Source organism: Hemicordylus capensis, chromosome 5, assembly GCF_027244095.1.
Source record: "Hemicordylus capensis ecotype Gifberg chromosome 5, rHemCap1.1.pri, whole genome shotgun sequence".
NCBI classification, from domain to species: domain Eukaryota; kingdom Metazoa; phylum Chordata; class Lepidosauria; order Squamata; family Cordylidae; genus Hemicordylus; species Hemicordylus capensis.
The window spans coordinates 214,604,437-214,625,017 of record NC_069661.1 but is presented as its reverse complement, the minus strand read 5'-3'; the positions used below and the strand labels follow the sequence as shown (position 1 = coordinate 214,625,017).

The 20,581-nt window shown below is 45.1% G+C and overlaps 2 protein-coding genes across 9 annotated transcripts in view; both read left to right on the top strand.

Annotated features, from left to right (window-relative positions):
* The window catches only part of XPNPEP3 (X-prolyl aminopeptidase 3), a 50,712-nt gene extending 30,131 nt beyond the window's left edge, over window positions 1-20,581 (top strand). For 3 of the 8 annotated variants that reach the window (XM_053257121.1, XM_053257122.1, XM_053257120.1), the window contains 4 exons: window positions 1,696-1,781; window positions 2,426-2,609; window positions 6,245-6,365; window positions 14,960-20,581. In XM_053257121.1, the coding sequence (XP_053113096.1) occupies window positions 1,696-1,781; window positions 2,426-2,609; window positions 6,245-6,365; window positions 14,960-15,126 (558 nt within the window). In that variant the 3' untranslated portion in view covers window positions 15,127-20,581. The remainder of the gene's footprint in view (window positions 1-1,695; window positions 1,782-2,425; window positions 2,610-6,244; window positions 6,366-14,959) is intronic. The other 5 variants (XR_008308827.1, XR_008308826.1, XR_008308825.1 and 2 more) reach the window with 5 other exon arrangements.
* Window positions 8,940-10,031, top strand: LOC128327842 (uncharacterized protein DKFZp434B061-like). The gene has a single exon (XM_053257123.1). It carries the CDS (start codon window positions 9,090-9,092, stop codon window positions 9,840-9,842), a length of 753 nt encoding a protein of 250 aa, XP_053113098.1. The 5' UTR covers window positions 8,940-9,089; the 3' UTR covers window positions 9,843-10,031.

Below are 20,581 nucleotides of genomic sequence, written 5' to 3'. Positions count from 1 at the left end.
CACATAAAATACAGAGGAAATAATTGAGTAGCAAGTAATAAAACAGGTTAAATGGTCTAATTCTTCAAGTATCCCCAAGAGGATGGAAACAGAGGGGATTCCTAAATCCAGAAACGAAGTTTAACTCAAGGTCTCTGCAGCTCTTATCTGAATTCTATGCCAGCTCTTACTGGACATCAAATTCCGAGCCTTTCACCAGTTTCCAACAAATTTAGCACATCCCCCCCACTCCGCGACCTCGACAGCATCATATGTTTGTGTTCCACAGGGTGGAGCAGGGAGTGGGGGGGGCAGATTTCATTTATGTTTATTTTTTTACATTTGTATTCCGCTCTTCCTCCAAGGAGCCCAGAGCGGTGTAAGTTTCTCCTCACAACAACCCTGTGAAGTAGATTAGGCTGAGAGAGAAGTGCCTGGCCCAGAATCACTCGGCAAGTACCATGGCTGAATGGGGATTTGAATGTGGAAGTGATATTCAAAATCCCACCCCAGTCCCCATTAACATTCTACCGAGAACCTTTCTGGACTTCTGAATGAGTGCCATTTTTAAAGTATGTAGAGTTTTTATTTACAATATATGAAGAGATACAGAAAAAACAGGTGATAGCTTCTACTGGACCCAGCTTCAGTTGGTGCAAGAGTATGAAAGCTTTCTGATATCAAAGAACCCCATCTGGCAGAACAAAAAATTAAGCAGTTGGCCACAGAATGTACAAGTTGGCATCTAGGGCAAAGATTTTAGTCCCTTCAGCGAGATGGTGGCCTAAACACAAAACATTTTTTACTTCAGACTCAGAATAAATTTGCCAGTTGGGGGTAATTGACTGCTGTTGGCTTCATAGGCCATGGCAACAAGGGCTGCATTCACACAATCACAAGTATCCTGGTTAATCAGAATTAGTGAACCCTATGGAGCTGATTGTGAGAACCCAGAATTTCAAGGCATTCCTGGTCAAATCTAGAGATGTGAAGGGGGGGGCATTTTTTCCCCCAGGAGTATGTGCCCTGGTTTTTTTCTGGGTGGGGTGTGGGGTTCTCCCTGTTTTCCTGCACTTTTCTCCCAGGCCTTCATATCTCTAGTCAAATCACTCCAGTTAGCTAGCATTTAACCAGGACAGATAACCAGGACTCAATCCTGGTTAACCAGAGTAGTTTGACCCAGAATTGCCCTGAAATTCTGGGTTCCCACAATCAACTCCACAGGGCTCACTAATCCTGATTAGCATTTTAACCACGATCCTTGTGGTTGTGTGAACACAGCCAAAGTATAATTGCTCGTAAACAACTTTGCTCCGTGTATAGCTGAGAGTTGGCTGTCTCGCCAGTCCACTAGATTATAGAAAAATTCTGTGCAATTCAAAAACACGCTTAAACCTGCACCAACAGAATTTGGTATAATTAAAAGATATTATCTTACCTATTTTGTATCTTTTACTATCTAGAGCCAACTTGGCAACAAATGTGAAATTGCTTTAGCATAGGATGGTGGTGGGGTTTTAGTGAGAAAGGGTAGGGCTACAGTTGGAAAATGCACTTCACACTCTCTAGGCTGCTGCCCGATGAGAAAGCACGAGTCGCTAATATTATTTAATTAGGCATGTGTTTGAGCTCAGGTGGGGGGACCTTTTCTTTTCTGTCTCTGTTTCAGTGATACTCTTGAATAACAACAAGGAACTGCTTTTTCTTGTGCTCCAGGATGGAGAAATGGTTCTACTGGATGGGGGATGCGAGTTCTCCTGTTATGTAAGTGACATCACCCGCACCTGGCCCATCAATGGCAGGTAGGCTCTGTTCCCAGGAAGGAAATAACATGTGCTTTTAAAAAGAGATTGAGAGAACTGCAGCTGACTGCATTGACATTTTGTGCTTATCTGGAGAGGAGGAGGGAAGCCAGACACAATTGTAATAAATACATAAATCTGTGATACATATATTTGCTGTCATTATTTTCCCCAGAGTGCTCTGTTTCAGCATTGTCATTTCTACATTTCATTGTGCTTCAGAGGCTCTTCTCCCTTGCTTATATGTATAGCTTCATCCCTCAACATACTACAGTGTGTGTGGAATTACTTAAAATTGAAGGTGATGCCAAGCCACTTTGCACTTTCAGCAGTATCTCATGCTCCTTCAGAATGCAGATAGGGGAATCACTCGATTGAACCTTCCCTCCTGTCAGAAATCTCCTATGTTGGAAACCTAGCCTTTCAAGGAAAAGGCCTTAGTTTCCTAGGTGCAGGAAGGTTTTGATGGTGGAGAGCATTCAATCATACAATCCTCCCACTGCATGCTTATGTGGAACAGTCCCAGGAGGGCTGTATCACATAATTTTTCTGGAACTGTAGCTTGACCCTTAATTCACCATTTAAGGCTTTCCTTGCTGTTTAAATCCCATGTGAGGCAATTTGCACTTGATTCTCATTCTCAGGTTCACTGGTCCCCAAGCAGAGCTGTACCAAGCTGTTCTGGAAGTACAAAAGGCCTGCCTGAGGCTCTGCTCTCCAGGTGTGAGCCTAGAGAACATCTACAGTCTCATGCTGACCTTGATTGGACAGAAGCTGAAAGATTTGGGAATCCTACAGAAAAGCACTTCCGAAAACCATCTTTTTAAGGTACTTGGCTTCTCTGCGTTGCTATCTACTCAGTCAGTTTATTTTCTCCATTGCAGAAAAACAGTCAACTTGAAAGCATAGGCCACTGAAGCCTTGAAATACCTGCTTCCTGTGTCTATGGCTGTCAGTAGGCTTTCTAGTATCTATTGTGACAGGTCCAAGAGGGATACATCAGATTGACTAAGGGCTGTTGACAGTACCGTCTTCACCCAGCAGATGGCAGGGCATTCAGATCGCTCACACAAGCAGTTGTTTAATTCCTGACAACTGTCAGTTTAGCAGGGTGGGGATAGGAGGTGGGATTGTTCTAACTTGTCAGTCAGATCATTAAACTCAACTGCCAGAGTAGCGGAGGAAATATGCCTCATTTTGAGGTAGTGATAAGAGATGCAGCAGTTATTTTCACAAGAATTTTGTTCTCAAAAAAAGTGGGAAACTTACTGTTCCAGAAGCTCACTGTGCCTAGCTGTGTAATGCTGCATGTGGCAAGGATGTTTTCCTTAGTTTGTTCTTTGAGAGGCAGCTATGCAAGTGCAAATAATAATATTTTAGCCCTGATTACTGCATTTACCCAAATAGAAGGCGACTCTGAATTTAAGACAATGTCTTAAAACATAGAGGCTAAATAAATACAGTTATACCTGTATTTATCCACAAGAAAGAGGACTCTGAATTTAAGATGACTTTCTCCCTGTATTTAACAGGAAAAAATGGGGGGGGGGATCTCCAGGATTCAGGTAAATATAGTATTTCCATCTTATTATCACCAGCCCCCTGAATGGTGAGGGAAATCAAACACACACACTATTATATTATATTATATCATATTATATTATATCATATTATATTATATTATATTATATTATATTATATTATATTATATTATATTATATTATTATTTAATATATTAGTATTAAAAAAAACCAGAAAGTGGTAGTAAACTTACATTCCACCATTGGCTGAAAGCTTTTGGAAATTAGGGATTAATAAGGTGATCCTGAGATTTAGGTTTGACTTTATAGGTGGAGATTGGCCATTGGAGATAATATCCTATGAGGATAACATCACATTTTGTTTTAGCTGGTAAATACAAGAAAGAATTAACTTTTATACTAAGTAAGGTATAGAGCAGAGACCTTGTCCAATTGAATCATTATTGAGTCCAATGTATGTATGATTCAAGGGCTACACTACAGACATTGCCAGTTGACATGTTTTTCCCTAGATGAGAGAATGTATGGAACCCAACCCACTGCTATCTGTAATGGTGTCCAGAAGGCTGGAAGTGACTAATTAAAACAGAAGGTAGCAATAACTGGGGATTGCTCCCAACACTCACTCACTCACTCACTCTCATGGGGGGAGCAAGTATCAGATACATTCTACTGCTTCTGTACTCAGTTTATATTCTCTGGACATTAATTGTGCTTCCTGCCCGTGCTGGTTGTCCTTTGTTCTTTTTAAAGAGAATACAGATCTTACCATGAGGAGGATCTGTCAGGATGGGTGGGATGGGAGAGCAGTTGCTTCCTCCAAGAGAACAGGAGCAGTGCTCTTGCTTCCCTACTTTCCCATGAGAGAAGGTGAGTGCTGAGGGTAATCTCCTCTGCCATTGCCTGGGCTGGTTGGGGGAAAAGGTGGTGAACTTGATTCCACACAATCTCCCCTTAGGCCTATGAATCACCTCTTAGAATCTGAAAAAAAGAAAATCAGAATTGTGCTGAGTCAGGGAAGTGGTGTTTCTAGCTCAAAACTCTTGTCTGCCAGTAGTGGCCATAGACATGTTTCTGGGAGTTTCACAAGCACCGTAAGCATGCAGCTAGCAGGTCAGAAGCGCACTGTATCTTAAAAAGGAAACCACACTTTTGGCTTTCACAACTAGTACCCACTGATAGAATAGACTCTATACTCCATGTATTTATCAAATTATCTTAAACCCTTGAGCTAGTTGTTATCACAGTCATCTTTGGCAATTGGCAGTAAATCCCATTGGTTGATCATGGTGTGGTTCAAACATCATGCAGTGGTTCCCAAACTGAGAGCCTCCAGATGTTGTTGAACCACAACTCCCATCAGCCCCAGCCACAGTAAATTGTAGCTGGGGCTGATGGGTGTTGTAGTTCAGCAACATCTGGAGGCTCCCCGTTTGGGAACACTGCCATAGTGTGTTGTTTGAAGAATGAGCCTCAGACATACATGCATGGACCCCACATTTAGTCCTCCCTCCTTCATGCATGAGAAGTGACAGAAAGATTTTGCTTCACATTTGAACTAACAACCGTTTCCTATTAAGTTCGTATTTGGGAAATGTGGTTTATTTGAACTATGGTTGGATAATAAACCAAGATATAAGCCACAGTTTGGCCTGGTTTGTGTTAACTAACCATAGCTTGAACAAAACAAATCCTAAGTCTGGATGTAATGGGGAATTGTGGTTAATTCAGGAACAGAAGCTTTCAATCTCCTCGTCTCACTTGCAAAGGAACAAGGGAAGGGAAAAGAGAACCTGAGCTTGGGCGGGTTCATTTGGTTGGTTGGTTGGTTGGTTGGTTAAGAGCCATCCAGTCGGTGTCAATTCTTAGCGACCACATAGATAGATTCTCTCCAGGATGATCTGTCTTCAACTTGGCCTTTAAGGTCTCTCAGTGGTGCATTAATTGTTGGTGTAATCGAGTCCACCCACCTTGCTGCTGGTCGTCCTCTTCTCTTTCCTTCAATTTTCCCCAGCATTATGGACTTCTCAAGGGAGCTGGATCTTTGCATAATGTGTCAAAGGATGATAGTTTGAGCCTGGTCATTTGTTCCTCAAGTGAAAATTCTGGATGGATTTGTTCTTGGATCCATTTATTTGTTTTACTGGCTGTCCATGGTATCCTCAAAAGTCTTCTCCAGCACCAAAGTTCAAAAGCGTCAATACTGCTTCTATCTTGCTTCTTCAAAGTCCAGCTTTCGCATCCATAGAGTATCATGGGAAAAACCATTGTCCGAACGATTCTAATCTTTATAGGTATAGACACATCAGGGCATCTAAATATTCCTTTTGCTTGCCTTAAACTTGCTACCTGTGAATATAAGAGGAAGGCCACAAGTTTTTTCTATTGTGAGAGAGAGTGAGAATAATTCTCTCCTCCACCATTCTTCCCACAGTGTTTATGGTTGCAGGGAAAAGTCAACTATGTATTATAGTAGTGTACAGTGAGGCTCAGAAACAATAAGACACTTCCTGCCCTCCTTCCGTGATGTGTTGATTAATAAGCCATACCAGAGGTTTGGTTGCTCCAGCTGACTAGAAAACTTACTGAACAGTTCTATGCATGTTTACTCAGAAGTCCTCCTGTGTTCAATAAGGCCTACTCTGTAGTAAGTGTGTTTAGAATTAGAGCCTTAGATATTGAAAAGAATCTCACCACGTTTCACTAAATGCCAGGAACTTTTTATTGAAAACCAAGCTCTTTACAAGGCATAATCAGACATGTCCGTCCAAACTAGCTCATTGTATACAAGCAATTAGTTCTATTCTTCCTTTTCAATGTTTGTTTCCAATATCAGTTTAAGTGCTGAAGAACTTAAATTGTCCACCCTGCATCCCTCCACATTATGCTTGCTCTACTGACATGTTGGTTACTACCTCCTAGGCTGTCCGGAAATACTGCCCACATCACGTAGGACATTATCTGGGAATGGATGTTCATGACACACCTGATGTATCACGATCAATTCCCCTGCAGCCAGGCATGGTGATCACCATCGAGCCAGGTAAAAGGATCCATTATCTGCAATGCTGGAAGTGTGTGTGTTTTTGTATTATCAGGGTTATGTGCCTGTCATATGTTCATATGGTTGCCATTACTTGGCATCTTGGGGAATCTCAGCTTTTTATCTTTTTTTAAAGCACGTTTTTAGATTGTATTATTTATTTATTATATCTGGCAATGAAAAGCTAGAAAACATATAGGCAGTGAGCCCATTCTCACGATTGGAGAATGGGCTTGGGTGAGGGCAGGAAGCTGCGAAAAGCTTACCTCCTCCGACAGACTATCCCATTCATGTTGCTGGGTGGCCAGATCGGCCGCCCAGACAATTGCTGGCTTCTGCCAGGAGCAGGGAGGTTTGGGCCCGTGAGGCCCCTGGAGGTTCCATAATGCACTGCGCAAGTGCATAGTGCATTATGGGGAGCCTCCCAACACAGGTCAGGAGGCTACGTGTGTTGGTGCCATGCACGCATGCATTCATTCATTCATTTATTTCTATGCCGCCCTTCCAAATGGCTCAATTTAGCCTTCTTTTAGGGCGCCCTCACACCCCAAACCTGGGCTAAGTGGCAGGCTCCCTAAGCGGGCTTGCCACAGCTCCCAGCGGTACACATGTGCACCGAAAACGGAGCTGGGCTTCCTCAGCTTCACTATCTCATAAACCTTAGTTAATAGAATGAGAGCTGGGCAAGATGTAAGTGGTTAGGGGCAGGGGCTTCATAATAGTCTATGCTTTTCCTAAATGCTCAGAGCTTTTCACATACTCGGTAAACCCAACCCTGTAAGGTAGGCCTGGCGAAGTCATGAACAACTTCAAGGAAGGAGGTGCTGTGGACGATGATCCCCTGGCTCCCAATACATTTTCTTCTTTAATAAGGACAGTCTTGATGTGCTCAGTGAGAAAGCCCCAGAAAAGGAAGCCTCTGTATCGGTGGGGCTGTGTTTCAGGGGCTGTGCATTTGGGATGTTAGCCCAGTTCATGTGTTTGCCCTTTAACCCTGCATCTCATGGAAAGAAGCCTCCTAGCTGCTGTACCCGATAGTCCCCCAAACAGTTCCTGGTTGCCATGCCTTGAGATCCCTCTTCCAGCCCTTTTCTTGGGCTGGAAGAGAGACTTCAAGGCACAGTGACCTCCAGGCAGTCGGTAGGGCTTTCACAAGGGTGAAAATGTGTCCCGTTCTCACAAGAGTACCACGTGTAAGGAGGGAGTGTTTAGGTAGTAGGTGGAAAGAGAAATCTGCCACTGGCACTTAGTATTTGCCCTCACTGCAATAAAACACCTTTCCAATTCCTGTTTGAGAGAACAAGCGCTTTCCTGGCTCAATATCCTCATTTTCTCTGCAAAAACAAAACCATTACATGCTGCACTGCTGTGAAGGTGAGTGAGCAGTGGTGGACCTGTCCAAAATGTGGGTGAAGGAAAGCACTGGAAGCAGAATGTCAGGATTCCTCAGTCCTGACAGCTCTGCTCCCCTCAGCCTGGAGGAGACTTGCCCCTTGCCCGGCTCCCGGAGGCCCACCCCAACACAGAGACTCAAGACAGCATCCATCAGGAGAACCTGGAAGTGACGCTGAAGCCTCAGTGCCTGCTTAGCGGAGTGCACAGGGTTGTCAGGGCAGCACACCAGGACACATTTGTGGCTGAGCAGGGGAAGCCTCACAAGGGTGGGGATGTGTCCAGTTCTCACAAGAGTGTAGCATATAAGGAAGGAGTATTTAGGTAGTGGGTGGAAGAGCCCGAGGAGAAGAGAGGACAGGCAGGAGATGGCTGGCACCTCACCTGACCCAGAGGGGTGGTCAGGAGGAACCGGGTGGCAGAGAAACTCTCCCCTGCCCTGCCTCACCCCACCCCACTACTGAGGCCTCAAGGAGGGAAGAGGAAGGATAAGGCAGACACCATGTCCGCAACCATTGACACAGAACCTTGAGGGACAACTGTATAGCTGTTTCAGGGTCACACAGCCGCTAAAGACAATGGAAGGCTACTTTCCATACAATGCCTTGTAAAGAGGCAAATGTATGAAAGAGAACTAAGCATTTGGAAATCCTTCCTGTTGTATAATCTCTAAAATTACACCCCTGTGGTTTAAATATGTTGTCCACATGTTTTTGAGGCTGTGGTGAGTAATTGCTCTCCCGCATCTTTCTGGCTTCCTTTTAAATGTATTAATATTATCAACATGTCTTTTCTTAATTTTTGTTCTTCTAGGCTAGTGGTTCTCAAAAGTGCGGAAGGCCTCTGTAGAGGCATGGATAGTTGTGAGGTCACCTGTGAGCCCCGTAATCCACCCTAGGGTGCCTTTTTCATGCACCTCCGTCCTGTCCCAACCAGTGCAACCAAAGGCTGTGCGCCATTGTATTGCACCAGTGCTGGAATCCGTGAAATGAACCTAATTGTCTGGTCGAGATCCGTCGAGAGCCATAAGAATGGGTTCTACGCCTGCACAGAGACCACGCGGTAGCCATGCCTCAGCTTGTCAAGGTGTCCAAGCCCTGCCCCCACGCTGCCCGCGTGCTATTTAAGGGCTGGCTGGACGCCATCTTCCTCGGTTCTTTTCCGACCGCCACAGCATGTAGACTTCTGTCTGCCGCTTCTTGTTGGTTCTCCTCCTCCGTGAGTTCATCTGTTCTGTTTCTCTAAAAAAAAAACCACACACAACGTTAAACTGTGTATGACTTTGGACTGTCTGACGATCTACGGTGATAATTCGACCTTCTCTTCTGGCTGATGTACTTCTCTGGCTTACTTTTGACCCGGAACAGCCCTGACTACCCGCTTGCGCGCCCCGTTATGGCTGAGGAAAAGAAGTCCTTCAAAAGGTGTGATGGCTGTAAAGCCAAACTCCCTTCTAAGGACTTGCATGATTTGTGTTTACTATGCTTGGGAGGAGAACACAATGTCTCCACCTGCCGAATATGCCTATCTTTGTCTAAACAAACACGCAAGAATAGAGCGCTTCGCCTGAGGGCTGCCATTTACGACGCTGTCTTGAGCCCTTCGACACCGGGCAAGACGCATTCGTCTGCTTTGACATCAAAGTCGCCAGCAAAATCTGCTATGGCGTCTCCCTCGACATCGACCTCTCATTGGTCAAAATCTACAAAATCGATCCCGGGAACACCGGCCCGCTCGGCGTTGACGCCTCCTTCGACATCGAGACCGACACTGATACCGTCGAAGCCCCTTTCCAAGCACTCTCTCTCAGCATCGAAGCATCTGAAATCTAAACACCGCACCCCGTCCCCTAGATCCCCTCCTTCGAAACACCAGAGAACTGTCGACCGGGCACACACCCCGTTGCATCCTCCAACTTTGCATGCACTTGGAACGTTGTCCCGCTCCCCGGCATCGGACCTGATACCGAGCACTTCGACAGCGACGGCAACACACCCTCCGATACTGTTCTCTTCGATATCGCGGGCTAGATCACTGTCTCCTGCAAGGACGCCGATAGCCTCTTCGGCTCCAGCATCTCCATGACCTCAACATACTATGCCGCTGGCATCGGCTCTCCACACCCCTAGAGTTTCGATGTCGACAGGAGTGTCTCCTAGCTGTCCGACCCAGTTACCTACCATCGACATCGATGACGATACGACTCGTACCAATGCCACTACGGCATTGGACCCTTCAGCTGAACAAACTTTACTGTTGATGTTGGATTCCACCTCGGCCACCCCAACGACATCGACCTTTACTGGTTTCCCAGCGTTTATGGTTGATCCAAACACCACCGCGCTGCCCCCGGAAACCACGCTGTCAGCCCTCCATCTGCATGACTGCTCGACTTGGCACACTTGTGGCTTCGTACACCAGCCCCCAGCCCCCTGGTGGCTTCGTACACCAGCCCCCAGCCGTTGCCAGCGGGATGGATGCCGGTTCCCCGGGCGCCCCGTATGCTGATGAACAGGCTAGACCGTGGAGACCATTCACCCCCCTAACGTCGGCTCTGGCAGTTGTTTCTCTGCCCCCGCGCTTCCCATCCTATGTGGCTAAGGCTTCTCAGACGCCACGAGTACAGTCTGCGCAGCAAAGCACCCAGACTAAGGTCCCCCATGTATGTTCCGTGAGTACGCAAACGTACCCCGTCCCTCCTCCACACAATATTACTACGGAAACACAAACAGTTCCGCCCGCTTCACCGGTACGCTCAGAATCTGATCATTATGGATCTTCTGATTTCTAATCAGATGCCGATGACAGAGATTCGCTTGTAGACCCACCTGTCGATGTGCCTCCCGCTACATACATATCTCCTAATGAAGAAATGAAGTCGTACCACAAGCACATCCGTTCCATGGCGGAGGCTCTGGGCCTGGATATTTGCTCACAACTCTCCACGATTGACGATCCAGTATACAACTTTATGGTACAGTCACAGTCCACCCAACCGGTGGCTTTACCCATGCTCCCAGTCATAACGAGAGCAGCCAAATGTGCATGGGAAGTGCTTCACACCTCAACACCAACAAGCAAGAGACTGGAAAGCTTGTACCGCATACAAGAGAAAGACAACACTTATCTTTTGAAACACCCTGCGCCCAATTCCCTGGTGGTGGATTGTGCGGCCTCCTCCAAAACAGAACGGCGTTACTCGACACCGCCTGAGAAGGAGGGCCGCAAACTGGACTTGTTAGGCAGAAAGATTTACTCTACCTTGTATCTCTCCATCAAGGTAGCGAACTATGCTGCTTGTACCGCCAAATACTGCCACAGCATTTGGGAATCCCTCCAGGGTGACCTTGTCTCTTTACCGCCTGAGGATTTTAAGAGGAAATATCAACAGACTCTTGAAAAATCAGCTGATTTAACACGACAGCAGCTGAGCATCGCTAAGCACTTAGCTGAGTCTGAATCTCGCTCCTTGACAGCAGCGGTGACGCTCCGCAGACATGCCTGGTTGCGTTCGACCAGCCTCCAGACAGATATGAAAGAAAAAATAGAGGGACTAGCATTTGATGGCACCGGACTCTTCAGCGAAGCAACAGACTCAACAATGAAACAGCTAAAAAAATCGAAATTCACGGCCAAAACTTTTACAGCTCAAGCCTCCACCGCATCCTACAACCCCAAGTATAGATCTTATTCGGGACGACAACGTCCTTCATACCGTCAACAAAACCGACGAGACTTCAGAAGGACATACTCCTCCTATAACAAGCGTACCTATCAAGGCAAGAACAAGTTCTCCCAATCTCAGAAATCTAAGCAGCCTGACTCCCAAAAGCGTCTTTGAGTGTCAGGACCGCCCACGGACACCACTCCACACCCCATTCCCGCCAGCAGGGGCCTTACCACCGGCGCCAAGCATCAACACCAAACTGGCAAGCCATGCCCCTGCATGGCACCATATAACATCGGACCGGTGGGTCTTGAAAATCATCTCATCAGGTTATGCAATAGAGTTCAAGACCCTTCCACATTATTCAGGGATGAGGATTACTCCACCCTCGGAAGCCCTTCAGGCAGAGTTGCGAGAGTTATTGGAGAAGGGTGCGATCACCCAGGTACCGTGGGCGTGCAGGCGGGAAGGTTTCTACTCCCGCAATTTCGAAATTCCGAAAAAGGATGGGGGACTCCGCCCCATAATGGATCTCCACCACCTAAAGTACGGAAATTTCATATGATGGCGTTGCAAGAGATACTCCCGCTGCTCCAGGGTGAACGATGGCTTGCAACTCTGGATTTGAAAGACGCCTACTTTCACATCAACATCAGGGAACATCACAGGAAGTTTCTCCGCTTCTCTGTGGGAGATCAAGCATACCAATACACAGTGTTACCATTCGGACTGTGCACTGCCCCCCAGGTCTTCACCAAGTGTATGGCCGTCGTGATTGCCCATCTCAGGACCCGGGGGTGGCCATTTACCCGTATTTGGACGACTGGCTGCTGTCATCCGGCAACAAAAGAGAGTTACTTTTGCAGATTCAATACATGTTGTCGCTCCTCCAGGATCTTGGCCTCCCAAGTCAATTGGAAGAAGTCCCACCTAGAGCCGTCCCAAAAGATCACCTTCATTGGTGCAGTCTTGGACACATTAGCACAAAGAGCATACTTGCCGAAGGACCACTTCGACTCTATCCAGACTCTAGTTCTTCTCTTCCAACGTCAACCCAGGCAACCGGCCCGTCTCATACAACGTCTCCTGGGTCTGATGGCATCATGTGCAACAGTGGTCCCGTATACTTGCTTAAAAATGCGAAAACTCCAGCTCTGGTTCCTGTCCGTCTTCCATCCCCTTCGGGACGGGCAGGGGAAACGCTTGGACAACGGCATGGTCTTCAACCCAGACGTACAAATTCTCCATCTCACCGCCTGGCTAATCGGATGTTAGATCGTATCCTTCTCAACCAGCACAAATCTTCCACCAGACGTAACTACGCTAGTAAATGGTGCAGATTTAAACTTTCTGCAAAGACACAGGGGTTCCTCCCCATGCGTGCTACGATACGAGATGTTCTGCTATATTTGACTACCTTGAAGTCTCACGGCCTGGCTAATGTCTCCTTGAAGGTCCACCTGGCAGCACTTTCATCTAGACATCCAGGCTACGAAGTGAAAACCTTGTTCTCACACCCTCAGAGTAAAGCCTTCCTGAAGGGCCTTTCTAATGTATATCCACCCAACAGAGCTCCAGTCCAACCTTGGAGCATTTCCTTAGTTCTCTCATCACTGACACAGGCCCCCTTCGAGCCTATGGCTTCTGCTCCCCTGAAGCTCGTTTCCTTGAAAGCTGCGTTCTTGGTGGCCATAACGACAGCTTGGAGAGTAAGTGAGCTAACTGCGTTGAGAGTAGATCCACCATACACTAGATTCTTTCCGGATAAGGTCCTGATGCGCCTGGACCCTTCGTTTTTACCCAAGGTTGTTTCGGACTTCCATCTCAACCAGGATATAGTCCTCCCCACGTTTTTCCGGAACCCTTCGACCACTTTAGAACGATCCATGCACGCTCTGGACGTATGGAGAGCATTGCTATACTACATGGATAGTATACTATACTACATGGATAGGACCAAAGACTTCCGCTCATCTTCACGCCTCTTCGTAGCCTACAAAGGCTCAAAGAAAGGCACGAACATCTCCAGACAGAGACTATCCTCATGGCTGGTCGAGCTTATCAAGTTTACATATCACTTACAAGGCAAAACACCGCCTGAAGCTATTAAGGCCCACTCAACCTGCGCCTACGCTTCTTCGGCCACACACCTTTCGGGGATATCTTTCAAGGATATTTGCAAAGCAGCAACTTGGTCTTCGGAGATACCCTTTGTGAAACATTACGCACTAGATATACGCTCTGCTGCGGAGGCTAATTTCGGGAGAAGTGTACTTAAAAGGGTGTTACAATAGCCTCTACTGCACCCTCCTGCTTGAGGGAGCTAGCTAGACACCCATTCTTATGGCTCTTGACGGATCTCGACCCAGATAAACAGGTTGCTTACCTGTAACTGATGATCTGGGAGAGATCTGTCGACATCCATAAGACCCTCCCGAACCTCCCCCCTGCAGTAGGGCTTATCTGGAATGCGTATGGGTGTGTAGGCCGTCCTACCTTATGTTCTCTTTTTTCCTCGATGAACTCACCTTCACTCCTGGATGGTCGTCCTCCGCGGCGGTCGTCCAAAGAACTGAGGAAGATGGCATCCAGCCAGCCCTTAAATAGCACGCGGGCAGCGTGGGGGCGGGGCTTGGATCCCTCGACAAGCTGAGGCGTGGCTACCGCGTTGTCTCTGCGCAGGCGCAGAACCCATTCTTATGGATGTCGACGGATCTCTCCCAGATCATCAGTTACAGGTAAGCAACCTGTTTTTCACAAAGCTTCTTGCTTCCCTAAAATCACTTCTCCGGTGCCCGCCCAGTCTTCTTCCCTCCTTTCAGACTGTGAGCCTTGAGGTGGTCTAAGGGCAGGACTGTCCGCGCACCCCCCCCTTTTTTTTTTTGCTAGTGCCACAACTGTCCTCCACCATCTATTCCCTTGCATAGCATTGACATAGACAGGGAAAGGGCTTAGCAAGCCACTCAAGTTTTTCCTCTGCCTTCCCAGAAACAAGCCTGTTCCTCTGCATCCCCAGAGACTAGTTTGTCTCCCAGGCTGTTATTCTCTGGCATGCAACTTTACTGGCCTTAAATATACTAGCACTGGCACCATGGCCACAATGGCCAGGTCTCCCTTGTGGAAGAAAGCTCATTGGCAGTTGCCACAGCAACCACTGCTTTCTTGGCCAAGGACTCCTTGGGACTAGATTGACCTGGCCTGGGATGGACCCTGTGGCAACAGCTGCCTCTCTCTACACACACACACACACACACACACACCATAGTCCAGTCATCTCTGACTATAGCTAAGTAAGAGAGGTTTAGATGGTTAATTTCTTGATCTGAAAGATACTAATCTCCTAAATCAGTATCTTTAGAATACTCAAAATTAGTATTCTGACAAATCTGGAAAACCCTTGCAATAAGTAAATAAACCTGATTCTTCAACTTTTCCTTACCTGTTTTGCTTTGGAGTGGCATGCTATAGATTTGCATAACTTGCAATCCAGGTACTTAGCTTTGAATCACCCTTTTTCTTATTTATAATTATCCAGGTATCTACATCCCTGAGGATGACATAAATGCCCCTGAAAGATTCCGTGGCATTGGTATACGTATAGAGGACGATGTTGTAGTGACAGAGAACGCGCCCTTGATTCTTTCGGCAGACTGCCCAAAGGAGCTCTATGACATTGAACAAGTCTGTGGCTGCAGCCCTTGACCTCTCATCATGGCCTTCTACACATTGCTCAGGTACAAATCAGGAAATACACTCTTTTGGACACAATGCAGTCCTTTATAGACTTTATAATGTCATTAGAGGATGTCTGGTGCGATGAGTGGAGTTGGAAAAACATTACCTGCAGGGCATTAAGAGTGTAAATACCTTGGACAAGAAGAACGTTATATTAAAGATGAGGGTAATGTGGTTACATATTTGACAAGTTTTCTAATTTAATGCTAAAGAATTGGATGCAGTAGCTGGATTCCACACAGAACACCATACTGTCTGGGCTATTTTTGTCCTCACGTGTATTGTAAAATAACCTGGCTTATTACTAGTAGCGATACATTGAACAATGGCCTGGTTGCTCCTTACAGTTTTTCAGATCAGCGGGAGCAGGTCTGCATTTCAGCTGTCATGAAGATTACCTTCAATTTCAGAGGCATAAAAGAATTTTCTCTCTCCCCCACCTCCCTTTACAAAAGGTGATATGTTCAAGAAACCAGTGCAGATGTTCTAGCTGCTTAATGGAGGTCACAGGACCAAGGGACAAAACCTACATGTTGGAAGTTGCTTCTCTTTTTAAGGTCAAGGGAATGCTTTTTAACATTAGGGAATACATTGATGTCAGAAGGGATTTGTGCTATGTCTGCAAAAAGCACAAAGTATCTCTCTCATATGCAGAATTAGGCACCCCTCAATCCTTTGAATCATATTCTAGTGATGTGAGTGGAAGGAAGCTAATGTAGACAAACTTCCCTTGCCTGTCCTCAGAATATCAGCCCCTATACACCCCCAAAAAATCCACTCCTGAGGATCAGGGACCCTCCAAAACAGGATTGTATGGGGTGCAGAGTGATGTGGGAAAATCAGTGATAATCTTACACACACACACACACACACACAGAAGTGCCTTCTGTTTGTACATGGGGTACTTTGAATGTAATCCATTGACTGTAATGGTCTTAGGAGCACCTAACTTTGCAAAGGATTGAAATATTAGGTCAGTAATAGACCCAGTTTTAGATTTATAAACTAATGTGGTTGAGTCTGATTAGATTCAGAATATTTGCCACTGGGTTTGGATTACTTTTTATTCTATGGCTTCACATTTTCAGCTTTCCAATTTTCTTTCTCTTCAGCCTTTTCCATATTGCTTTGGCATGGACAATTTAGGACTGTTTTTAACTTTGCATTTTGCATTAGGGTGCAGATATCCAAGTACAAAATATATAGTTCTTGTCCATGCCTGTTTTTATTGCAACTCTCCTTGACAAAATACATGGAAGCAGAAACCAGGAAAAGATCAAGCCTGCATTTCCGTATATTTTTCTGGGAAATGCAGCAATTCAAACATGAATTTATCATTCTGAACTGGTGCAAGACAAGTTATTTTGTCCTTGAGTATTCATACCTAATTCCAAAATGTAAAGTGCAGTGTGGTCCTTAGACAAATGTGTCTCCACCCCCTTATTGGGGTTTAGAAATTTCTTCTTCCTCACCTTACAACAAATGTTTTTGCTTCATTTTCTAATAACACAATGAATAGGAGAATGGGCTACTCTCTCTGCCAGTAGGAACACAAGGATGAAAACAGACACCAACCTGAATGAAATAGAAGCTTGGTATTGCTTTTGTTAGAAGATGATAATTCTTTTGTCATGGAATTTTTTTGTAATGGAGGAAATGTTACGGAACAATCCAGCAGTAAGACTTTGTGAAGCACTTTTGTGATCTCTGAATGAGAACTATTATATTTGTACAGAGTAATATTGTATATATATATTTCTATATAATATACAGTATATTTTATTCTGCTTAATACCAAAAATAATTCTGTATCAATAAAGGTATCATCTTTAAAATAAAACAAAACAGCTTTACAACTCAGATTGTAGGATTGCCCATCAAGAAGCTTTTGCCCATCTGCAACCTTCTTCTTGTGATAACACTGTTCACATGGGGAGTTTCTGCCTTTCCACCAGTAGCAGCTACTGAAGGTATAAACATTTTTAAATATTCTGATCTATGATGAGTATGTACAGATATCTATTATTTTAAAAGATCAGCGCAACTAGATTTTAGCATTAGGTTTTATTTTAAAAAGAAGGATCTTAAGAGTCAAGAGGTACAGTTTCAAGGTACCCCTTTGTAAGTTAGTAGCACATAACACACAGTAATCTCTTTGAGTTATAGTACATCTCTGTACCAGTCTGAGGCTAAGTTATAGGCAGCTCATGTTTCTTCTGTCATGCTAACATGCTCACCTGCTGACATATGATAATTTTATTTATTACCGGCTACTGTGAGATGAGTGGGTAGAGAACAGAAAAGGCATGGAGAGTTTCATTCCCCCGCCCCCATTTGAGAACTAACTCTATTGGCAGCATATAAAATAAATGGTAAATGGTAAAGATACTGCTTGGCTCAGGCTGTGTATCCTTTTGGTCCTTTTGGCATACACCAACTGGAGGAGGAGGATGTGGTAGAATTCTGTCCCTAAAACTTTTGCACTTTGGGAAAAATCTTGGTACTAGTCCATTAGAAACTCTTTATAGAAAAGCATAGCCCTCCAGCATAAATAGACTGAGCAAAATGTCAGGGTTTTAATTAGTTAGAATCAGTGGTGGCCAAGACTATGGAGGGGGGTGGGGATGGAGGAAATGGCTGTCCCACCTTTACCTTCCCCCAGTTTTTAATTGAGCCAAGCAGGCTGATTATGTGGTAGGTTGGAATGCCCAGAAAATGACCACCCAATGCAACTCAACCCAGTGATTGGCCAGCCTTTGTGGCTCCAGTTAAACCTGGGGCAGGGCAAGCAGACAGAGAGGCAGCCATGGTGAGACAGGAAAAGAGGGAGGAGAGAGGTATGCAGCTGTGGCCGGTTCTGTACCTGCCCAGTAGTATGGCCACCGCTGGTAGGAATAAAATCATTTTCATAGGGAAGGGAGGGGTGTTTTGAGAGCTAGGTTTTTGTTCCATTTGCCCCAAATATTGCATTATTCCTGTTTTTGTTGCAAAGCCTAATTTTTTTTTCCAGTGGCTGACATCCAGAGCAAAGAAGCACCAGTGCAGCGAAAGAAGCAAACAGCACTTTCAAACAAACTGCACTGGTGTATCTGTGGTCATTTTGGACAGCCTCCCCTTCCCCAGGAATCCCTCTGTGCCACCCAAAAATATGTCAGAGGGCTGCATAGTTAGTTTGGAAGTGCTGTTATTCTGTTCCTCTCACTACATCAGTACTTTCTTGCTCTGGATGTCAGCCAGTATACTATACAGGGGTGGGCAGATGTCAGGCTTCTGGATTCTATTTGGTTTAGAAACAAAAGGTCCACCAACTAGAGTCAGGTGCAGAGTGGGAGTGGGAGCAGCCAGATGCAAAATGATGGTGCAGGGGAAGAACTAATTACCTACTGCATCCTATGAGCCATATGCTGAGATGTCCTGCATCTAAAAATCTAAATCTGAGCTACTACAGATCACTTGGTCAAAAGTAACCAATTAGTACTTATATTTTCTGGTCGATGAATACTGAGCCTGAGAGATAAGTGACTAACACGAGGACAACTATGGCAAAGAGCTTTTGATTACTTTCAGTGTTAATTGCTATTATTAAACTACTGAGGGCTAAAAATGTTGCTGTTCTTCTGCGAATCACCCAGAGATCTACCAGTAGATCCTGATCAAGCACCTGCCTACCCCAAACTAGAAGACTTAACAGGATGGCTTAGTTTTATTACTTGGATCATATTATATGTAAATTAGTGCCACATCCATCATGAGAGCAAGAGGCACCGTGAATGGTCTGGGAGCATCTGAAGTTGCGGCGCTGCTGAAGCTAAGCAGATGTGGATCGGTTCAGCCCTAAGAATGGGAGAGCACTGGGTGCTTTGTGTGTTAGTAGACTATAATATATCAAACATGGTTTTTTAAAACAGTGACAAATAAATGTACATTTTGTCTCCATTTTAATCATTTCAAACCCACAGTATTCGTATCACAGAGAAGGCCAAAAAACAGGGGTGGGGGGAGTGTTAACACTTTTAACACCAGAATAGATGAAACCATTGAAATGAATTCATTGATCATGAATGAACCCATTGAGAGCAATAGTAGGAATCCTGTAAGTTTCAGGAGGGTTTTGTTTTTGCTGGAGTTACTGCACACATGTACATTAGCAAACAGTTTAATCTAGCTGACGATACATGTTTAAACTCTGAGTTGGATCTGCATTCTCCCTTGGAGGCTTAGTTAACAAAGGTCCTACTTCATTAACTGCAGTTTCTACAAAGCTTTGTTCAAGAGCTTGAAAATTATTTTCTATAAACAAATGTTGAAGTATGTATTTTTTACAAGAGAGAGATAATAGCTCTCTTCAGATGTTATGAGCACCCCAAGCACCCACGGATACAACGGGCAAAAGTGGAGAGGAAGTCCTGCTGCCCTGCTGTCAATCACCCCTTTGTGCCAATTATCATGGTTACCGTGCCATTTGAAGAAGGTGTTGTTGTAGTAAGTGTGATAGTAGCAAATCTGTGAGTGGCTACTCACGGATTTGCCGCAATCATGCTTACGGTGCTACCTACTTCAGATTAATGGTGCCGTAACCATGATTGTCAGTGTGCAGGGGTGATTGACAGTGGATGGCTTTTGCCTACTGTTACTGTGAGCAATCTGGGGCGTGCATAATGTCTGAAGAGGGCTAAAGACATAATACAATCTCTGTTGTATGAGATTCTTTAAAGAAGCTTAGCCCCTTTCTATTGGATATTTTTAGTGCTAATGTCTATGCGTGTCATTTTTGTTGTCTTAAAAGCAGAAAAGGACCTGCTTCGGACTTTAAAATTATTGCTAATGGTCCATGTTCCCTCTAACAGGGATTCCCAGATGTTGTTGACTGCAACTCCCAGAATCCCCAAGCAAAGCTATTATACCTGGGGATTCTGGGAGTCATCTGGAAATCCATGTTCTTCGACGTAGTCTCTGTGCTTTATACGAATGGGCGCAAAGCCCATTCGTGTAAGAGCACAGATGACCACTAGAAGAACCAAGTTACAGGTAAGCAACCTGTCGTTCTTCAACGTGGTCTCTGTGCTTTACACAAATGGACTTTGCGCCCATTCATGTAAGAGCACAGATGACCACTAGAAGAACCCAAGTTACAGGGAAGCAACCTGTCGTTCTTCAACGTGGTCTCTGTGCTTTACACAAATGGGCTTTGCGCCCGTTCGTGTAAGAGCACAGATGTCCACTAGAAGAACCCAAGTTACAGGGAAGCAACCTGTCGTTAGAGGGAACTGGTACTCTCTTTTGTATGCAAGGTTTGTGAAATGTACACCTCTTTTATCTGACTAAAACACTGTTACTTTTCCTTAGGCTATCCTATCTCCTGTTTAAGTCACAACATTCAGAACAAATCTTAGATGCCAATAAACGAATTGTTGTAATATCA